The sequence below is a fragment of the Odocoileus virginianus genome, chromosome 20 (assembly GCF_023699985.2).
Source record: "Odocoileus virginianus isolate 20LAN1187 ecotype Illinois chromosome 20, Ovbor_1.2, whole genome shotgun sequence".
Classification (NCBI taxonomy): domain Eukaryota; kingdom Metazoa; phylum Chordata; class Mammalia; order Artiodactyla; family Cervidae; genus Odocoileus; species Odocoileus virginianus.
This window is the reverse complement of record NC_069693.1, coordinates 16,570,655-16,587,618: the sequence shown is the minus strand read 5'-3', so window position 1 is coordinate 16,587,618 and position 16,964 is coordinate 16,570,655. Positions and strand designations below refer to the sequence as shown.

Here is a 16,964-nt window from a genome sequence, read left to right as displayed (position 1 = left end):
TCCTTGGCTAAGTCAAGCCATAGGTGAGGGGCCCGTGGTGTCAGGTCAGTGTTTATTGAGCACCTGCTGTATGCCTGGGTATGGGACAGGCCAGGAGGTCCTCAGGGAGCAGGAGTAGCTTCACTCAGTCAGGATATGGCCCCCCTCCCACCGAGGGGGGCTTTCAGGGCCAGGGTGACACTCCCTTGGGTGCCTGCAGTAGCACCCACAGTGGGGTAACTGGAGCCACCCCCATCCCCCTCGGTGAGCTGAGGTTGTGAGTTATTCTCAGTGATGACCTTTTTCTAAACCATAGCCGCAGTCTGTAAAGGCCAAGGGGCAGGGCACGGCAGGAGTGTGACTGGGCAGGCTTGGAAAGGAGCTGCAGGGGCAGCTGGAGGTGGCAGAGAGGAGGTGCCAGGCCTTGGGGCCAGGTGGGGCCCTGCTGGGCAGCTTGCAAAGCCAGCACCGCTGGGGGGCAGAGCTGTGGGTCAGTCTAGCCACGGGCGGTCCCACAGGTTCATCTCTGCTGGAGCCACCGTGGGTGCCAAGCAGTGAGCCAGAGTTGTCCCTGCGGCTGGCCCGAGTGCAGCCGTGGTGTAGGAAGGGCTCTGGCAGCAGAATGCAGGCAGGCTTGGGATGCAGGGATGCAGTGCAGGGAGTGGTGTGGGTGCAGTGGTGTGGCTCTAACACATGACCTTGGCAGGTGTACCTTAGAGAGCGTCCTCTAATCGATGGATTTCCCCCTGGGGCCAATTCCAAGCCTTTATACCACAAGCTCTCTGCTGAGTGGCAGTATCTGGAGATGTAACCTCCTTTGAAAGCTGTAAAGGCCTTGGAGTCTGGGAGAGAATTAAGCCCTCATACCCTAAGGCGTCTCTTTTGTGTAATGAGTTAACTTCTTTCCAGAATGGGACTAGTTATGTACCATCCTTGGAAGAATTGAGAAGAGTCACTCAGATCCTTGTCTGCGTCGCGTGGCTCAGATGAGGAGCCCCGGTCGAGAGAGACTGTGCAGCTGCTAAAAAATGCATGCATGCCTGATACAGGAAGGGGGCACCATCCTCCTCCTCCCTGGGATCTTGAAGCCTGAGCAGGTGGTGGTCAGGGCCGTGCGGGGTCTCCCGTGAGCCAAGGAGCCCAGCAGAGCGGGGCTGTGTCCCAGCCTGGGTTTTCACTGCCTGTAACCACCCAGCCTGAAGAGATGAAGTGTGGCTTAAACAGAGACCTGGGTCTCCTAGGTAAGGCCTAGGAACACAGGAACATGGAGCTGGGACTGGCTAGTGAGGCCCAAGTGCCTGGAGTGGGCACAGTGGAGGCCTCTGGGGCCAGGCCAGACATCCCTGGAGGGACCTGCTTGTATATTGCTGCATTGAGAAGGTGACATCTGAGGAGCCAGGGACAGGTGAAGTTTCTGGACCTAGGGTCTCTCAGGTGAGAGAGAATCATCAGAATAGATACAGGGATATTGTGCTGGCTCTGAGGTAAGATCGGAAGAGTTCAGTCTGGCGTAGGCATGTGTAAGTGGTGAGGCTGGCTCATCTGTGTCCAGAGGGCGCAGCCACGGTCCAGGGCCCATGGGGCATCCTTGTATATCAGGCTTAGGCAGGGGTGAGGTGGTAAACTGGGGGGTCTGTCAGGGCTCAGCCAGAGTCAGCACACATTGGGGAGCTCATTTTGGCTGATGATGTCTGAAGAGGAGCCAGGCCAGGTGCAGCTGATGTCTGAAGAGGCAACCCCAGGATGGGTAAAGGTACAGGGGAGATTCTAGAAGAATTCAGATGTTTATTCTGTCGAGTGGCATCTGAGGAGCCAAAATTATGGACAGGTACTTAGACCTGGATCTGTGAGTTCAGGATGGGTGTCTATAGTGGGATCTCTCTGACTGGCTCTGAAGAGTGAGCCTCGGGTATTTAATGGCTGATCACTCAAGTGCGGCTGTTAGAACTCAGATGAGACAAACATCAGAAAGTCCCCTGAGCCAGGTCAGCCTCCGGGTTCTCAGCATCCAGACCCAGTGAAACAGGCAGAGCTCAGGGTGCTGTTGAGGCCTCTGGGGTTCCATGACCAGCCCAGGACGTGTCAGTGGTATTGGGGTCTGGCTGGGGTAGGGTTTGAGGTGCTCAGATGAGGAAGTGGTAGGCATGTACCTGGTTATCAAAGGTAAGGACTAGGGAGTCGGGGCAGGTGAAGACAGACAGGTGAATTGCTGAGGAGCTGCGTCACTAGGATGCGGTGTGAGAGGCTCACGGTAGATAAAAGTCTCCAGAAGTGTCAGAGGCACAAGTCACTCAGACCCCTTTTGGCACCAGTTGACTCTCACCAGGTTTCCCTCAGGCCACGGCAAGCAGCCAGGAATCTGTCAGGTCTTCAGGAAGAGTCTGTTCAGGTTAGGTTTGTACAGCAGAGTCTGCTAGGGGTCATCTGTAAAGCCACATCTGTTTGAGGTCTCAGAAGCTAGAACCAGACTAGGTGTGTGTAACTCGGTGTCTTGGGGAGACCCGAGGAACTGAGATGAGACAACATCTGGGCAGAAGTGAGTTGGTTAGGTAAGGACACTGGAGCTGAAGACAGTTAGAGACAGAGCTGAGTCTGACAAGTGGGCTTAGAAATCCGCGATTGAGTCCAGGTCAGAATTGTGTCCTCAGTTGTCATAGCAATTCTGGTGATCTCAGGGCAGTGGCCCAGAGGCCCCTGGGAAAAGATTGAAAAACTGGAGTCAGGCAAAGAGATGGAGCACTGCATCCATCCATCTGGAAGGTTCGGGAATTCTGTGTATCAGGTGTGCAGAGCAGGTATGTCAGGTAAGGTTAGAGGAGTTGAGGCGAGAGACAGGCTTGTACTCCTGGTTCCTGAACAGGTGAGGTCTGAGCTGTTGAGGTCAGTCCCTGGTTTGTATTCTGAATCTGAGGAACTGAGGTTCAGTGCAGGTAGATTGAGTTTTTCAGGTTAAGGCTCTAAGCCAGAGGCAAGCTGGAAGTAGGTTGGAAAGCCACATTTGGGTTCATTAAATTCTGTCCCACAGTTGAGGTCAGGAACAAGTAGGTAGATCTGTCAAGTGAGGCCTGCGGAGCCAGAGTTACGTTTATCTAGAAAGAACTGGGTTTCTTAGATGATCTCTGAGAATATGAAGTGAAGACAGGTGTATAGAGGGAGTTGTCTCAGGGGAGATCTCAGGAGCTGGCTCTCCCAGGTAAGGTCAAGATAGGAAGGTAGAACTGCTTCTTGGCAGATGTCTTATGATGATGAGTTGTGCCCAGGTGCAGGTATGTGGAATTGAGTTTCTCAGGTAAGATCTATGGAGTCTGCACAGGGGACAGGTTTTATTCTTGCGTCTCACAGGGTGAGTTAAGCACAGGTGAGTAGAGTTTGTCAGGTAAGTCTGTGGAACAAGTTCAGGAAACTGGGTCTGTCCAGTGAAATCTCAAAAGTCACAGGTGAGTCTAGGAAAGAACCAAATGTCTTAGATGACCTCTGGCGAGCTGAACTGGGGCAGAGCTAGCCTGCCAGGGGCAGCCTCAGGAGCCAGGAACAAGCACGGGCAGCCAGAGGTGGCTCACCATGTGCAGTTGAAAGACCCAAGGTCATGCACAGGTCGGTAGAGGCAAGGCCGTCCAGCTGCAGGTTCAGGAACCAACAGCAGGCTCATGCACAGGTCGGTAGAGGCAAGGCTGTCCAGCTGCAGGCTCAGGAACCAACTGCAGGCTCATGCACAGGTGGTAGAGGCAAGGCCGTCCAGCTGCAGGCTCAGGAACCAACTGCAGGCTCATGCACAGGTCGGTAGAGGCAAGGCCGTCCAGCTGCAGGCTCAGGAACCAACTGCAGGCTCATGCACAGGTGGTAGAGGCAAGGCTGTCCAGCTGCAGGTTCAGGAACCAACTGCAGGCTCATGCACAGGTCGGTAGAGGCAAGGCTGTCCAGCTGCAGGCTCAGGAACCAACTGCAGGCTCATGCACAGGTGGTAGAGGCAAGGCCGTCCAGCTGCAGGCTCAGGAACCAACTGCAGGCTCATGCACAGGTCGGTAGAGGCAAGGCCGTCCAGCTGCAGGCTCAGGAACCAACTGCAGGCTCATGCACAGGTGGTAGAGGCAAGGCCGTCCAGCTGCAGGCTCAGGAACCAACTGCAGGCTCATGCACAGGTCGGTAGAGGCAAGGCCGTCCAGCTGCAGGCTCAGGAACCAACTGCAGGCTCATGCACAGGTCGGTAGAGGCAAGGCCGTCCAGCTGCAGGCTCAGGAACCAACTGCAGGCTCATGCACAGGTCGGTAGAGGCAAGGCCGTCCAGCTGCAGGCTCAGGAACCAACTGCAGGCTCATGCACAGGTCGGTAGAGGCAAGGCCGTCCAGCTGCAGGTTCAGGAACCAACTGCAGGCTCATGCACAGGTCGGTAGAGGCAAGGCCGTCCAGCTGCAGGCTCAGGAACCAACTGCAGGCTCATGCACAGGTCGGTAGAGGCAAGGCCGTCCAGCTGCAGGCTCAGGAACCAACTGCAGGCTCATGCACAGGTGGTAGAGGCAAGGCCGTCCAGCTGCAGGCTCAGGAACCAACTGCAGGCTCATGCACAGGTCGGTAGAGGCAAGGCCGTCCAGCCGCAGGCTCAGGAACCAACTGCAGGCTCATGCACAGGTCGGTAGAGGCAAGGCCGTCCAGCTGCAGGCTCAGGAACCAACTGCAGGCTCATGCACAGGTCGGTAGAGGCAAGGCCGTCCAGCTGCAGGTTCAGGAACCAACTGCAGGCTCATGCACAGGTGGGAGAGGCAAGGCCGTCCAGCTGCAGGCTCAGGAACCAACTGCAGGCTCATGCACAGGTCGGTAGAGGCAAGGCCGTCCAGCTGCAGGCTCAGGAACCAACTGCAGGCTCATGCACAGGTGGTAGAGGCAAGGCCGTCCAGCTGCAGGCTCAGGAACCAACTGCAGGCTCATGCACAGGTCGGTAGAGGCAAGGCCGTCCAGCTGCAGGCTCAGGAACCAACTGCAGGCTCATGCACAGGTGGTAGAGGCAAGGCCGTCCAGCTGCAGGCTCAGGAACCAACTGCAGGCTCATGTACAGGTCGGTAGAGGCAAGGCCGTCCAGCTGCAGGCTCAGGAACCAACTGCAGGCTCATGCACAGGTCGGTAGAGGCAAGGCCGTCCAGCTGCAGGCTCAGGAACCAGGGTCAGTCTCAGGTAGGTGGAACTGACTGGTCACACGCCAAGAAGAACCAGAGTCAAGCACAGGTGATCAGAGCTGGCCCACTAGGTACGGTGTGTGAGGTGTCAGAGTCATTAACAAGTAGACAGAACTGGTCTGCTGGGCATGGTCTGAGGATCCGGGTCATATACAGGTAGGCCAAGCTAGTCTGCCAGATATGGACTGAAGGTCAGGGGAATGTCCAGGTAGGCAGAACTGTTCTGTTGGGTATGGTCTGAGGCCTCAGAGTTGCACACAGGTAAGTAGAGCTGGTCTGCTAGTACAAGGAGCCAGGGTCATGTAGAGGTGGGCAGAACTGGTTCATTGGGTATGATCTGAGGACTCAGGGTCAACTACAGGTAGGCAGAGCTGGTCCGTAATGTATGGTCTGAGGATCCAGGGTCATGTGCAGGTGGGCAGAGCTGGCTGGGTAGGTATAGTTTGAGGACCCAGGGTCATGTGCAGGTAGGCAGAGCTGTCTGCTCCGTATGGTTTGGGGACTGAAGTCAAGCACAGATAGGCAAAGCCTGTGCTGGGTACAGTGTAAGAAGCCAGGGTCATGGACAGGTAGGCAGAACTGTTCCATTGGGTATGGTCTCAGGACCTGGAATCAAGCCTAGGTAGGCAGAAGGTCTGAGGAGATAGAGTCGTGCACAGGTAAGCAGACCTGGTTTGCACAGGGAGCCAGGGTCAAGAACAGGTAGGTAGATGTGGTCTAGGTATGGTCTGAAGGTCCAGGGTCATGAGCAAGTAGGCAGGTAGGGCATGGTTAGGTATGGTCCAGTGATCCAGGGTCAAGCACAGGTAGGTAGAACTTGTCCTCTAAGTACAGTCCAAGGATTAAGAGTCAAGCACAGGTAAGAGTGAGCCCAGGTAAGAGTGAGCACAGGTACCGCACAAGGAGCCAGGGCCGAGAGCAGGTAGGTAGAGGGGCCCACACGGTGCAGCCTGGGGAACCAGGGACATACGGGTAGGCAGAGCCCGGCCTCTCTGGTATGGTCTGAGGATCCAGGTCAAGCACAGGTAGGCAGAGCCCGGTCTGTCAGGTATGGTCTGAGAGTCCAGAATTGCCTACAGGTAAGCAGAGCTGGTCCGCCAAGTGCAGTCTAAGGATCCAGGGTCACGTACAGGTAGGCAGCACTGTCCGCTTGAGTCTGAAGACTTGAGCACAGGTAGGCAGAGTTGGCCCACACGGTGTATCATAAGGAGCCAGGGTCAAGTGCACAGGTAAGCGGAGCTGGTCCACTCGGTACAGCACAAGGACCCAGGGTCATGTACAGGTAGGCAGAGCTGGTCTGTCAGGTATGGTCTGTCCAGGGTAGTGTACAGGTAGGCAGAGGTGTCTGGTTAGATATGGTCTGAGGATCCGTGATCCAGGTAGGCAAAGCTGGTCTGCTAGGTACAGCATAAGAAGCTGGTGTCATGTACAGGTAGGCAGAACAGTTCCGCTGGGTATGGTCTGAGGACCCAGAATTAAGCACAGGTAGGCAGAGCTAATCCACTAGGTAAGATCTGAGGAGTTAGAGCCACTCACAGGTAAGCTGAGCTGGTTCGCACACGGAGCCAGGGTCACATACAGGTAGGTAGAGCTGGCCCGCTCGGCGCAGCCTCAGAACCCAGGGTCATACACATAGGCAAAGCTGGTCTGTAAGATGTGGTCTGAGGAGCCAGGGTCGTGGTCAGGTGGGTAGAACGGGTCTGCTAAGTATGGTCTGAGGATCCAGGGTTAAGCCCAGGTAAGCAGAGCTGGTCCACTTGGTAGCACAAGGAGCCAGGGTCACGTACAGGTGGGTAGAACTGGTTCATAATGGATGGTCTGAGGAGCCAGGGTCAAGCCCAGGTAGGCAGAGCTGGTCTGTCAGCTATGATCTGAAGGTCCAGCTTGTATCCAGGTAGGCAGAACTGGTCCATTAGGTATAGCACATGAAACCAGGGTCATATACGTCCTGGTGCCCTAGATCTGGTCTGACAATCCAGGGTCATGTACAGGTAGGCAGAGCTGGCCCAGCAAGTGTGTTCTGAGGAGCCTGGGTCGGAGGCAGGTAGGCAAAGCTGGTTTGGTGGGTATGGCAAAAGGAGCCAGGGTCAAGTACAGGTAGGTAGAGGTGGCCCGCCAGGTGCGGGCTCAGGGTTATGTACAGGGAGGCAGAGCTGGTCCGTAAGATGTGGTCTGATGAACCAGGGTCAAGTACAGGTAAGCCGAAGTGGTCTACCAAGTGCAATCTGAGGACCCAGGGTCAAGTACAGGTAGGCAGAGCTCATCTGCCAGGTATAGACTGGATCCAAGGCAATGTCCATGTTGGCTGAGGTAGTCTACTAAGTGTGGTCTGAGGAGACAGGGTCACATTCAGGTAGGCAGAATTGTTGTCGGTATGACCTGAGGACTCTGAGTTAAACCCAGGTAAGCAGAACTGGTTCACTGGGCACAGCGTGAGGAGCCGGGGTCATACACGGGTAAATTGGTCTTTCAGGTACCGTCTGAAGGTCCAGGGTTATGTACAGGTAGGCAGAGCTGTCTGGTTACGAATGGTCCAAGGATTCAGGATCAAGCACAGGTAGGCGGAGCTAGTCCATCAGGTACTGCACATGAAGCCAGGGTCGTATACGTGTAGGCAGAGCTGGTCCCCTCGGTATGGTCTGATGATCCAGGATCGTGTACATGTATGCAGAGCTGGTCCACTAGGTATGATCGGAGGATCCAGGGACATGTACAGGTAGACAGAGCTGTTCGCCAGGTATGAACTGAGGTCCAGGGTCATGTACAGGTAGGCAGAGCTGGCTCAGCAAGTGTGTTCTGAGGAGCCCAGGTCAGAGGCAGGAAGGCAAAGCTGGTCTGCCAAGTGTAGTCTTGAGAAGGCCTGAGGATCAGGGTCACATTGGCAGAGGTATATAAACATGATCTTAGGTGGGTTTTTGCCCCCTGGGTTCAGGTACAAGTTGGCATCCCTGGACTTGTTAGTTGAAATGAGTGGGGCAAGATGTAGTCCAGAAATATATAATTGGTGTGACTGGTAAGGCCTGAGAAGGTGACTCAAACACAGGTGGGACCCTCAGTGATAAGACCAGGCTTGAACACAGATAGGTAGATGTGACTCTTTAAGGTGTTGGATTCAGGCAGAGGTATATACCCCTGGTCTTTTGGTGATGGCTGAAGGACCAAGGTTAAGCCTGGATTGGTAGAGTGACTTCTGGTCAAGCATTGGGGTCTTCTGCAGGTGGGTGGAACTCTGGGGTCATAGGTGATCTGGGGGCTCTTGGACATGAGTAGGTGGAGGAGACTCTCTCAAGAAAGGACTTTGGGGTCAGACATGTATGCTTGGGTCTTGCAGGTGAAATCCTTGGAGCATGATTCTGACCCAGGTCATAGAGGTTAGGCCTGGGGTTAATCACAAGTAGGTAGAACCACAGCTCTTAGGTAGGGCCTGCTGAGCACAGATAATGCAGAGATATTTGCGTCTGATGAGGTCTGAGACTCCCTGCTGAGGTTTTGCTGCCCAGGTTAAGCAGGGACTGATACAGCATCAGATCTCTTGGTGAGATCCTTTGGGAGGGCGTGAGGACTCTGGAGTTGGGCCACCCAGGAGGTGGCCTGGGTCCGCTGGTTGAGATGTAAGGGGTCAAGGTTAGGCACAGCCAGGTATGTGAAGCCTGGTTCATGAGCTGAGCTGTCTGGAGCCTGTCTCTGACAGGTGTATAAGCCTCTGGTATGAGGTACTGGAGTCAGACATAGGTCTGCAGTTAACCTCACAGGTGAAGCCATTGTATCATTGCCCAGGGTTTCTGTGTGGACCTGCCTTTGTCAGTGAGTCCGTCACCTGGGCAGAGGTATATAAACATGGTCTTAGGTGGGTTTTTGCCCCCAGGGTTCAGGTACAAGTTGGAATCCCTGGACTTGTTAAATGAAGTGAATGGGGCAAGATCTAGCCCAGAAATACATAATTGGTGTGATTGGTAAGGCCTGAGAAGGTGGTTCAGACACAGGTGGGACCCTCAATGGTAGGGTCGATAGGACACTTAGGTGGGTGGCGTGGACTGTCACTGAGGGAAAGCCAGAGTGACCTGGCTAGGTGTGTATACCTAGGTCTGCCTGGGGAGGTCTGTGGAGCCCTTGGGTTTAGGTAGGAGAGGTAGAATACGCTGAGCCGTGTCAGCCACCTGTCCCCAGCACCCTGGTCTGGTGTGTTGGGCAGTGTTGCAGAGGCCAGGGGATCTGTAACCAGTCCGGGGTGTAGTCTGTCACATTGGGGTCTGGTTGGCAGGGTCTGAACTAACCACATGTGGAAAGAGATTGCATTATACCTGGTTGGAGAACGTGAGGTCAGAGGCTAGTGAGGCTCAGAATGTAGAACTGACTCAGGTCCTACATCTTTAAGATGTGTTCTGAACTCACTGCAGGTAAAGGTGAGGTCTAGCGATCTGTGTCTGCAGCTTGAGGTTTCAGAGGCTCAAATCAGATACTGGCTTTGCTGGGCTCTTCCCCAAATAAAAGTCAAGTCTGAGACCCTGCCCTCAGCCAAGATCAGCAGCCTGGAATCTGTCAGTCTGCACCCTGGCGTCTACTCAGTCCTGGGTTTGAGTCTGTTCAGTGAGATCTGAGAGCCTCTGTCAGGCATAGTGTGGTCTGTGGGACAGTGACTGTCAGGTCAGGTTCCCCCAAACCCCAGACCCTTTCTAAGTAAAGAACCCCATCATATTCATCTTTATTACCCAAATCAGAAACGTCTGATCCTCTCTTGATTCTCTCATCCTTCCGATTCCTCCTGTTTAATTGAACATCCTGAGTCAGTGTGTGCATCCCCACCACCCCCATCCAGGGTGACATCATTCTTTGGATGACCTCTGGGGCTCCTGTGTGGTTTCCTGCTTCCATTCCCACCTCACCCACAGACTTCTTGGTTCTCCAGCCTTGCCTCTCAATTTCTGCCCACCAGTTTATCACACCTTCCTTCATCTTCAAAATTGTGCTACCCATTTTCCTGCCCAGCCTTTCTCAGTGGGCTTTCAGGAGAGAATTAAATCCTAATGCCCCAAGGCAGCCATTGGATATAATGAATTTGCATCTGGAAGGATGCTAGCCTTGGACCAACCTTGGGAGTATGGAGAAACTAAGTCATTCAAAGCATCTTCTGTGGGGCTTAATTCTCTCACTGTTGAGAAAGGCTGTTCTTGCTACACAAGCTTTGCATATGCTGTTCTGGCTCCTGGAATCCTCCACCCTCTGTGCTTCCCTGAGTAATGCTTGCCTATTCTTCACATCCAGGCTGAAGCACCTTTAGAGTCCTTTTATTACTGGTTTCAGTATTGTATTCCTGTCTTTTAAGCACTTTGTCTCATTTTCACATTTATTGGCATGATTGTTTCATTTATATCTTTCACCCCCATGGATTGGTGGCATTGCCTATGCTAGGAACTTGGTGGGTACTCCATAAATAGTTGTTAGGAGGATGTGATTGGAGCGCTGAGGATTCCGATGGTACAAAGTGGAATCTGCAGTGTGCCATGGGAGGGCACGGTGTGAATGGTAGGTCTTGGTGTGTCTTGGGCTGAGGCTGAAGACCAGTCAAGTCCAGGTATGAGCTGCTGGGCCTGTCAGTGTCCCAGGAAGCAGGGCTGGCACAGGTAAGAGGAGCTGTGTCTGTCAGTACAGACTGAGCAGTCAGAGATGGGCTCAGGTACAAGGCACTGGATCTCTCACTGTCAGAAGAGGCAAGGCCAGACCCAGGTATGAGGCATTGGGGCCGAGGAGCAGTGGCCACAATCAGGTAGGTCTTTCGTTGCTCAGGGTAGCATGGGCACAGGTAGAAGGTGCTGGGTCTGTTAGTGTTGACAGAGGCTGGACACAGGTATGAGTCACTGGCTCTGTTGATGTCCTAGGAGGCGTGACCAGACACAGGTATGGGATTCTGATTTGTCAGTGTCCAAGGAGGTGGGCTAGGCACTGGATCTGTTGGTGTCTGAGGAGGCTGGACCCGGCTCAACTGTGAGGCCCTGGGTCTGTTGGTGTCTGGGGAGGACAGACCTGGTGCAGGTATGAGACCCTGGGTCTGTCAGTGTCTGGTGAGGCTGGACCTGTGCAGGTATGGCGGCCTGGATCTGTTTGTCTGGTGAGGTCGGACCTATGCAGGTATGAGGTCTTGGTCTGTTGGTGTCTGGTGAGGCCAGACCTGATGCAGGTATGAGGTCTGGGTCTGTTGGTATCTGAGGAGGCTAGACCTGTGCAGGTATGAGGCCCGGGTCTGTTGGTGTCTGGGGAGGCCGGCCGGACCTGGTGTAGGAATGAAACCCAGATCTGTCAGTGTCTGAGGAGGCCAAACCTTGCTCAGGTATGAGGCCTGGGTCTGTCGGTGTCTGGTAAGGCCGGACCTGTGCAGGTACGGGGGCCCCCAGGCCTGTCGGTGTCTGGGGAGGCCGGCCGGACCTGGTGCAGGTATGAAGCCCAGATCTGTCAGTGTCTGAGGAGGCTAAACCTTGCTCAGATATGAGGCCCGGGTCTGTCAGTGTCTGGTGAGGCCAGACCTGTGCAGTTGTGAGGCCTGGGTCTGTCGGTGTCTGGGGAGGCCAAACCTTGCTCAGGTATGAGGCTCAGGTCTGTCAGTGTCTGAGGAGGCTGGAGCTGGTTCAGGTATGAGGTCCAGGTCTGTTGGTGTCTGGTGAGGCCAGACCTGTGCAGGTATGTGGCCCGGGTCTGTTGGTGTCTGGTAAGGCCAGACCTGTGCAGGTATGTGGCCCGGGTCTGTTGGTGTCTGGTGAGGCCAGACCTGTGCAGGTATGAGGCCTGGGTCTGTCGGTGTCTGGGGAGGCTGGACCTGTGCAGGTATGAGGCCCAGGTCTGTTGGTGTCTGGGGAGGCCAAACCTTGCTCAGGTATGAGGCCCCGGTCTGTCAGTGTCTGAGGAGGCTGGAGCTGGTTCAGGTATGAGGCCCAGGTCTGTCAGTGTCTGGTGAGTCTGGACCTGTGCAGGTATGAGGCTCAGGTCTTTCGGTGTCTGGGGAGGCTGGACCAGCCACAGCAAGGTCTTCGGTCGAGTCTGTGGCTCTGGTCAGTCCATGTGTAGTTAGTGTTGTTGGTCAGCCCAACAGCTGCCAGCGCCTGGCTTGCTGTTGCTTCTCAGAGGTGGGTTGGGCCAGGCCCTCTGCAGAGGTGGGCCAGCCGCACCTGTAGAAGAGCATGGCTCCTGGGGACAAGTTTCTTGGCAGGGAGGGGGGGGCGGGGTGTGCCAACCCTTCCTCAGCACCTTTTCCTGTCTCTTCTAGTGGGTGGGAGGCCGCTACTCGCTGTGGTCAGCCATCGGACTCTCCATTGCCCTGCACGTGGGTGAGTGTGTGTGTTCTATGTCTCTGTCCTGGGAGACGCTGCTGCAGTCTGAGGTAGGGGTGGTGGCTCGTGTCCCCAGATGCCCTCCTGTTCCCACAGGCTGCTGGCCTCTCTGCCCTTGATGGGAGCCTTTCTCCCAGGTCAGATGGGAAAGGCCGAGTGACCCTTGGGATTTGCAGGTTGGCCTTTCTCCCTGCCCCTCCCAACTGTGGTCCGGCTCATTCCCCATGCCAGGTAGAGTTACAGCTGCCTTTGAGCTCAAGACTTGATTCTGATTAGAGAGGCTTTCCACAGGCCCTCATCCTGCCAGATTTTGTTGCTTCTGGCTCCCCCTCCAGCCTTCCCCTGGTTCTAGAAGCAGCTGTGTCCATGGCCTGGAGGCACAGGGCACGATCATTTCTGTTGACGCTGCTTTTGTGTTGCAGGATTTGACAACTTCGAGCAGCTGCTGTCAGGGGCTCACTGGATGGTAAGTGCTGGGGCCCGAGTTCTGCAGCAAGCGCCGGCCAGAGGCACCGTAGGTTGGTGCGGCTCCCTCCCCCTCGGCAGCTACTCAGCCCCCCAACCCTGGTCTTGCAGGACCAGCACTTCCGCACAGCGCCCCTGGAGAAGAACGCCCCTGTGCTGCTGGCTCTGCTGGGCATATGGTACATCAACTGCTTTGGGTGTGAGACGCACGCCATGCTGCCCTATGACCAGTACCTGCACCGCTTTGCTGCCTACTTCCAGCAGGTACCAGCTGCCAGGCCAGGCCGTGGGTCAGGGGCCCCCTGAGCCCAGGTTACTTCTCCTCCTAGGGCCTTTCCCTCTGTTAGCCTCAGGCATGTCCAAGGCCCACCTGTGCTCCCCCTCTCATGGTGAATATCTGTAACCAGGATCCATGTCACTCAAGTTGGGCTGCCATGGGAGGGGCGTGACTGGCTGTCATGGCGTCGTGGCCGGTCAGGCTCTGGCGTGGCTCAGGGCCTGTGCCTCAGCCGGGTCACTTCTTTTTGGACATCACCTGTTAGACTGGGGCCACAGCCTGGGACCCCCACAGTTTGCACTGCCTTTGCCTCCCTCCAGAAAAGCAAGTTTACACCCAGGCTGTGGTGCCTCTTTGGGCTTCTCACAGCCCTCTGCCCCTGGAATCTCCATAGCCCCCTTGAAGCAGCAGATTCTGTGACTGGAGGAGGGGCTGAGGCCAGCCCCAAGACCGGAGTCTGGTTGCGGTGATGACTGTCAAATGCAGTACAGCCTGGACCCCAGCCTGCCTGAAGAAGTCACTTAAAGATTTTGTGACCAGTGTCTGCTCTTAGGAAGGTCCTCCCTGTACTGCCATACCTGCCTTCCCCTAGTCATGGGTCCTCCCTGGACCTCCATTCCTACCTTCTCCTGGTCATGGGTCAAAGGCAAAAAGCTTGTGACCTCTGCGATCCCAAGTGAGAACACTAAAGGATCTCATGGGGCAGGGCAGGCATGTCTGGTGCGTCCCAGGCAGGTTTTGGGGATGGTGTGTGAAGAGCAAGACTTGCAGATCGAGGGCTGGGTTTCTGGCCCTGTTCCAGGGTGACATGGAGTCCAATGGGAAGTACATCACCAAGTCCGGCACCCGTGTGAACTACCAGACAGGCCCCATTGTGTGGGGGGAGCCAGGGACCAATGGCCAGCACGCCTTCTACCAGCTCATCCACCAAGGTAGGGCCCATCTGGCCAGGGCAGGAGTGCTACTAGGGATGGGGAGGGCCTGCCGGCAAAGCCCCCTCCATCAGATGAGGGTTCCCTTGTAGACCATGTGGGTGGCCCCTCCATCAGATGAGGGTTCCCCTGTAGACCATGTGGGTGGCCCCCATGGTGGGGGTAGGCGCCTGAGTGACTGCCGTGCCCTTCACAGGTACCAAGATGATACCCTGTGACTTCCTCATCCCGGTCCAGAGCCAGCACCCCATAAGGAACGGTTTGCATCACAAGGTAAAAACACTCTTCCTGACCCTCTTCAGCTGTCTTAGATTCACATCACACCCAGACCTCTTAAGACTGATGCATTAGTCAGCACTGACTAGTTTTCTGTTCTGTCACCACAAGCTTAGTGGCTTAAAAACAACACTCATTTATTGTCTTGGGTTTCTTTGGGCCGCAGTCCATCATGCTTGCTGGGTCTCTGCTGAGGGTCTCAAGCTGAAGTCAGGGTATCCGCAGGGTTGTGTTCCTTTTTGGAGGTTCTGGGGGGCAGCCTTTTCCTTATTCATTCAGATTGTTGCTAGAATCTATTTCCCTATCAGTTCATTTGCTCAGTTGTGTCCGATTCTTTGTGACTCCATGGACTATAGCATGCTAGGCTTCCCTGTCCATCACCAACTCCCAGAGCTTGCTCAAACTCATCAAGTCAGTGATGCCATCCAACCATCTCATCCTCTGTCATCTCCTTCTCCTGCATTCAATCTTTCCCAGCATCACGGTCTTTTCCAAGAAGTCAGTTCTTTGCATCAGGTCACCAAAGTATAGAAGTTTGAGTTTCAGTATCAGTCCTTCCAATGAATATTCAGGACTTATTTCCTTTAAGATTGACTGGTTTGATTTCCTTGCAGTCCAAGGGACTCTCAAGAGTTTTCTCTAACACCACAGTTCAAAATCATCAGTTCTTCAGCGCTCAGCTTTCTTTATGGTTCAACTCTCACATCCATACAGGACTACTGGAAAAACCATAGCTTTGACTAGATGGGCCTTTGTCAACAAAGGTCTATGCTTTTTAATATGCTTTTAATATGCTCTCTAGGTTGGTCATAGCTTTTCTTCCAAGGAGTGAGCATCTTTTAATTTCATGGCTACAGTCACCATCTGCAGTGATTTTGGAGCCCCCCAAAATAAAATCTATCACTGTTTCCTTGGTTTCCCCATCTATTTGCCATGAAGTGGTGGGACCAGATGCCATGATCTTTGTTTTTGGAATGTTGAGTTTTACCATTTCCCTATGTTGTAGGACCAAGGTCCAGTTTCTTTGCTGATAGCTGGGGGCCATGCTCAACTTCTAGAAACCTTTTTGGCTCTTGGTCTCAGAACCTGCAGGGGTGGGCTAAGTCCATCTGATGCTTCAATTTTGTCCTGCCTCTTCTTCAGTTGCATGTCTCTGGATGACTCACTTGCCTTCCCCTTCTGTTATTTTTAAGGGCCATGTGATTACATTGGGTCCACCCAGATAATCTCCTTATCTTAAGGTCTGTAGCCTTAGCTCCAAATCCCTCTACCAAGTCCCTTTTGCCATGCTGTGCACACAGGCATTAACAGCAGGGGGCAAAGATCAGGGATTCAAGATCTTGTCTGCCACAGCAGCAAGGGGAAAACCACCCCACTCTGGAGGTGACAAGAATCCTTGAAGAGGACTGCTCCTGCCTTATCTCGAGTGTGCAGAGTAGCACAGGTTACTGTGGGCACAAGCTTTGGACTTGGTGTCCTGGGTTTGAATTCTGATTCTTCCTGTCTGTTCCTCTGTCTTGGATTCAGTGCTGTTGACTTGAAGAAACTGAGGCTTAGCTAGAAAAGAGAGATGATGCCTCTGCCCCTCACAGTCTTCAAAGATAAACATTGGCAAAGTTCTTAAAAGGCCCCTCAGCAAGTAGTACGTAGTCCTTGAAGGGTGCTTATTGTCGTTACCTAGTTTCTGGTGTCCTTGAATGTGCTGTTGTCCCCACTTGTTCCAAATAAGCTCTAGAGGTGGAGGCAATCAGGCTGACCCCAGCTGTTGAGACTCACCCCAACTGGGCAGTGCTAGGCAGTCTAGCTTCTGCCTGCCTGAAGCTCATACAGTGCTTCACAATGGTACTTGATGTCTCTCTCGCAGATCCTCCTGGCCAACTTCTTGGCCCAGACTGAGGCCCTGATGAGGGGGAAGTCGACAGAGGAGGCCCGGAAGGAGCTACAGGCTGCTGGAAGGAGTCCAGAGGACTTGGAGAAACTGTTGCCCCACAAGGTCAGTGCTTCTCTTGGACTGGGCTTTGGGGTGGCATCCTGGAGCCGGAAGGATGAAGTTGTGTGGCCATGGACAGGGGCTCGGGGAGCCCTGTCCTGTCCTGCACAGTAGGGGGGGCTGTCCTCACGGACCTGCCCACCCCAGCCTTGAGCAGGGGGTGCTTCCCTTCTGAAGAGCTGGGGACCACGACTAACTGGCGGACATTCCTGGGTGTTTTCTGAAGGTCTTTGAAGGAAATCGCCCGACCAATTCTATAGTGTTCACCAGACTCACGCCATTCATTCTTGGAGCCTTGATTGGTGAGTAAGCGGGGAAGGTCTCAGCTTGGGATAGGTCTGAGTGGGCTGGGGGAACCCTACATGCTTCCCTCCACATGTACTCCCTCCACAGCCATGTATGAGCACAAGATCTTCATTCAGGGCATCATCTGGGACATCAACAGCTTTGACCAGTGGGGGTGAGTTGCTGGCTCGAGGGGAGGGTAGGGAATGCCTACCCAAGGTGAGTTGGCTTGTGGATTTCAGTAGTAATGCTGGAAGCCTCCTCATACCCTTA

General features: G+C 54.4%; 1 protein-coding gene across 2 annotated transcripts in view; it reads left to right on the top strand.

Moving 5' to 3' along the window:
* Positions 1 to 16,964, top strand: part of GPI (glucose-6-phosphate isomerase) — a 34,062-nt gene that overhangs the window by 16,669 nt on the left and 429 nt on the right. For both annotated transcript variants that reach the window (XM_020897730.2, XM_020897728.2), the window contains 8 exons: positions 12,403 to 12,463; positions 12,889 to 12,932; positions 13,043 to 13,195; positions 14,011 to 14,140; positions 14,337 to 14,413; positions 16,281 to 16,409; positions 16,633 to 16,708; positions 16,800 to 16,866. In XM_020897730.2, coding sequence (XP_020753389.1) covers positions 12,403 to 12,463; positions 12,889 to 12,932; positions 13,043 to 13,195; positions 14,011 to 14,140; positions 14,337 to 14,413; positions 16,281 to 16,409; positions 16,633 to 16,708; positions 16,800 to 16,866 — 737 coding nt within the window. The remainder of the gene's footprint in view (positions 1 to 12,402; positions 12,464 to 12,888; positions 12,933 to 13,042; positions 13,196 to 14,010; positions 14,141 to 14,336; positions 14,414 to 16,280; positions 16,410 to 16,632; positions 16,709 to 16,799; positions 16,867 to 16,964) is intronic.